Source organism: Frieseomelitta varia, unplaced genomic scaffold (assembly GCF_011392965.1).
Source record: "Frieseomelitta varia isolate USP_RPSP 00005682 unplaced genomic scaffold, Fvar_1.2 scaffold_546, whole genome shotgun sequence".
NCBI classification, from domain to species: domain Eukaryota; kingdom Metazoa; phylum Arthropoda; class Insecta; order Hymenoptera; family Apidae; genus Frieseomelitta; species Frieseomelitta varia.
The window spans coordinates 190,161-192,068 of record NW_025110308.1 but is presented as its reverse complement, the minus strand read 5'-3'; the positions used below and the strand labels follow the sequence as shown (position 1 = coordinate 192,068).

Genomic DNA, 1,908 nt, shown 5'->3' with positions numbered 1-1,908 from the left:
TTGTTCCTCCGCCTTCGTGCCGCTACGCATGCATGCACAAAATGTACTTTACACGTAAGCCTCGGAAACGGAAGATCTCTGCCTCTTAGAAACGTCTGCGAGCCACGCCAGGGTTCTCCGCCAGCGTCGGCAGGGAAGTGGAAGGAAGAAAGGAAGGAAGGAACGAAAAGGAAGAAATTATCACGGAGCCATCGTTCGAAGCGGGGTCCGCTTGATTAAGGCATACAAGAAAGACATTCCATCAGTGAATTCCTGGCAATCTGTTTTTCGACGGACAGTCCAGTCCGTTTCGCTTCAGCGTTAATTGCGTTATTATCGACACCAGTCCTGAATAACTTTTCTTTTTCTCCCGTTTCTCGATCTTTCTTGCACGCCTCGCGTTCTTGAGTTTTGTCTATTTATATAAAAACTAGCAAATAGTCTGGCTTCGATTAACAAACTTTATTATGCTTTATTTGATAACAGAGGTATTTACAAGTTCGAAACCGAGCGAATGAATTATTCGAATATCATAGGACATTCGTTTTACAAAGGCGAGTAAACTTCGATTTACGAAATCGGCTTAAGAAATGCATCCAAATGTGTCCAGTGTTCGTTCTAGTTGTATCAGCTCACGGTCGTGCATACAGCTCGACGATAAAGTCGATTCCGTGACTCCTCTGGCTCTTGAACCGAAGAGTAACGTTCTGGTGTCCTGGGCCGCCATTGAGAATGCTGGCGTAAGCACCGTTACCATTGGTCTTTTGGTCAAGTGCCTGGATTAAGGTGATCCTATCCCACCTCGACGCGTTGAAGGTTTTTTGTTCGGTGACTATCTGCAGCCAGGCAGAATTCTTAACGACTCTGCTTCTGAGTACAAGTCTGTCACCAGGCATTCTGTAGCCAACGATTAGGTTGTGCGACTTGTTTGAATTGTTGGCGGCATACAAACCAACTTGAGGAACCGAGTTGACTTCCGTGAAGATGGCAGCCACGGCCACTATTGCCAAGAAAACGATCACTTTTCCCACTACCATGTCTGACAAGTTTGTAAAAGACTCGTACGAATGATCTCGATTGTATTGCTTTCTGCAGACTAAGTGTCGACGGCAACCGGCTGCTTAAATATCTGTGCCAATATCAGCTTATCAGTTATCTGACTTATCACGGTGTGATTGTAAGAGCGCATTTGCTCTTTCTGGAAAAATTTATTCTAGGAACGTGTAGTTATAGATGATGTTTGTGTCATGTCCGATAGTTATCAACTGATTATCACTTTTGATAGCTAAGTTGCTTTCTCAGAATTAAACACTATAAGTATTAAGAGTAAATAAATCGTTCAGTTTAGACATTTCCAGTTACGTATCATAAAGCATCGAGCACTTTCCACGATTACGATGACATTTCCCAGTTAATTTCATATTTTCACGTTAACTTGCAAATATTAACATCCGCGAATAGAACTAAATGTTCCGCGTATCATGCGTAAACATTCTTTTTTATCGCTTAATATTTGTTCTCTTCTTGGAAATTCGACGTACAATATTTATTAGATTGATCCATACATCGATACCTTTTCAAATACAGGCGATAATCATCATTATCAACGATAGACTACCATGTGTAAGGTGTTTGGCCTCAATCTCGTAATAGACGGCGATCTCTATAATTCATGAACAACCCAACTCTATCTAATGCTGCATCCTGCCGTGTGTATTCTGTTCACGTGTACGCACACGCCCTCCAATTCTATGCACCTTCGATGGGTTACGTTCGTAAACTCACGGCATCAGGCCTTTGAAAGCATCCACATAACGTATTATCGAATGGTTTAACTTACGTGCGCTTGAAATAAAATAAAAATAATTCAGGTGACCAACTATGTCGAGCGTAACTTGATTTAACACGCTGAAAATAGACTGTATCATT

At 41.8% G+C, this 1,908-nt stretch overlaps 1 protein-coding gene across 1 annotated transcript; it reads right to left on the bottom strand.

The window, feature by feature from the left end:
• Window positions 1-429: 429 nt before the first annotated feature.
• LOC122533710 (probable salivary secreted peptide) lies at window positions 430-1,094 on the bottom strand. The gene has a single exon (XM_043663692.1). It carries the CDS (start codon window positions 1,014-1,016, stop codon window positions 612-614), a length of 405 nt encoding a protein of 134 aa, XP_043519627.1. The 5' UTR covers window positions 1,017-1,094; the 3' UTR covers window positions 430-611.
• Between the last annotated feature and the right edge of the window lie 814 nt (window positions 1,095-1,908).

What these genes read in the sequence shown, in the direction of transcription:
- LOC122533710 (XM_043663692.1), bottom strand. Translation starts at nt 1,016, where the DNA reads ATGGTAGTGGGAAAAGTGATCGTTTTCTTGGCAATAGTGGCCGTGGCT.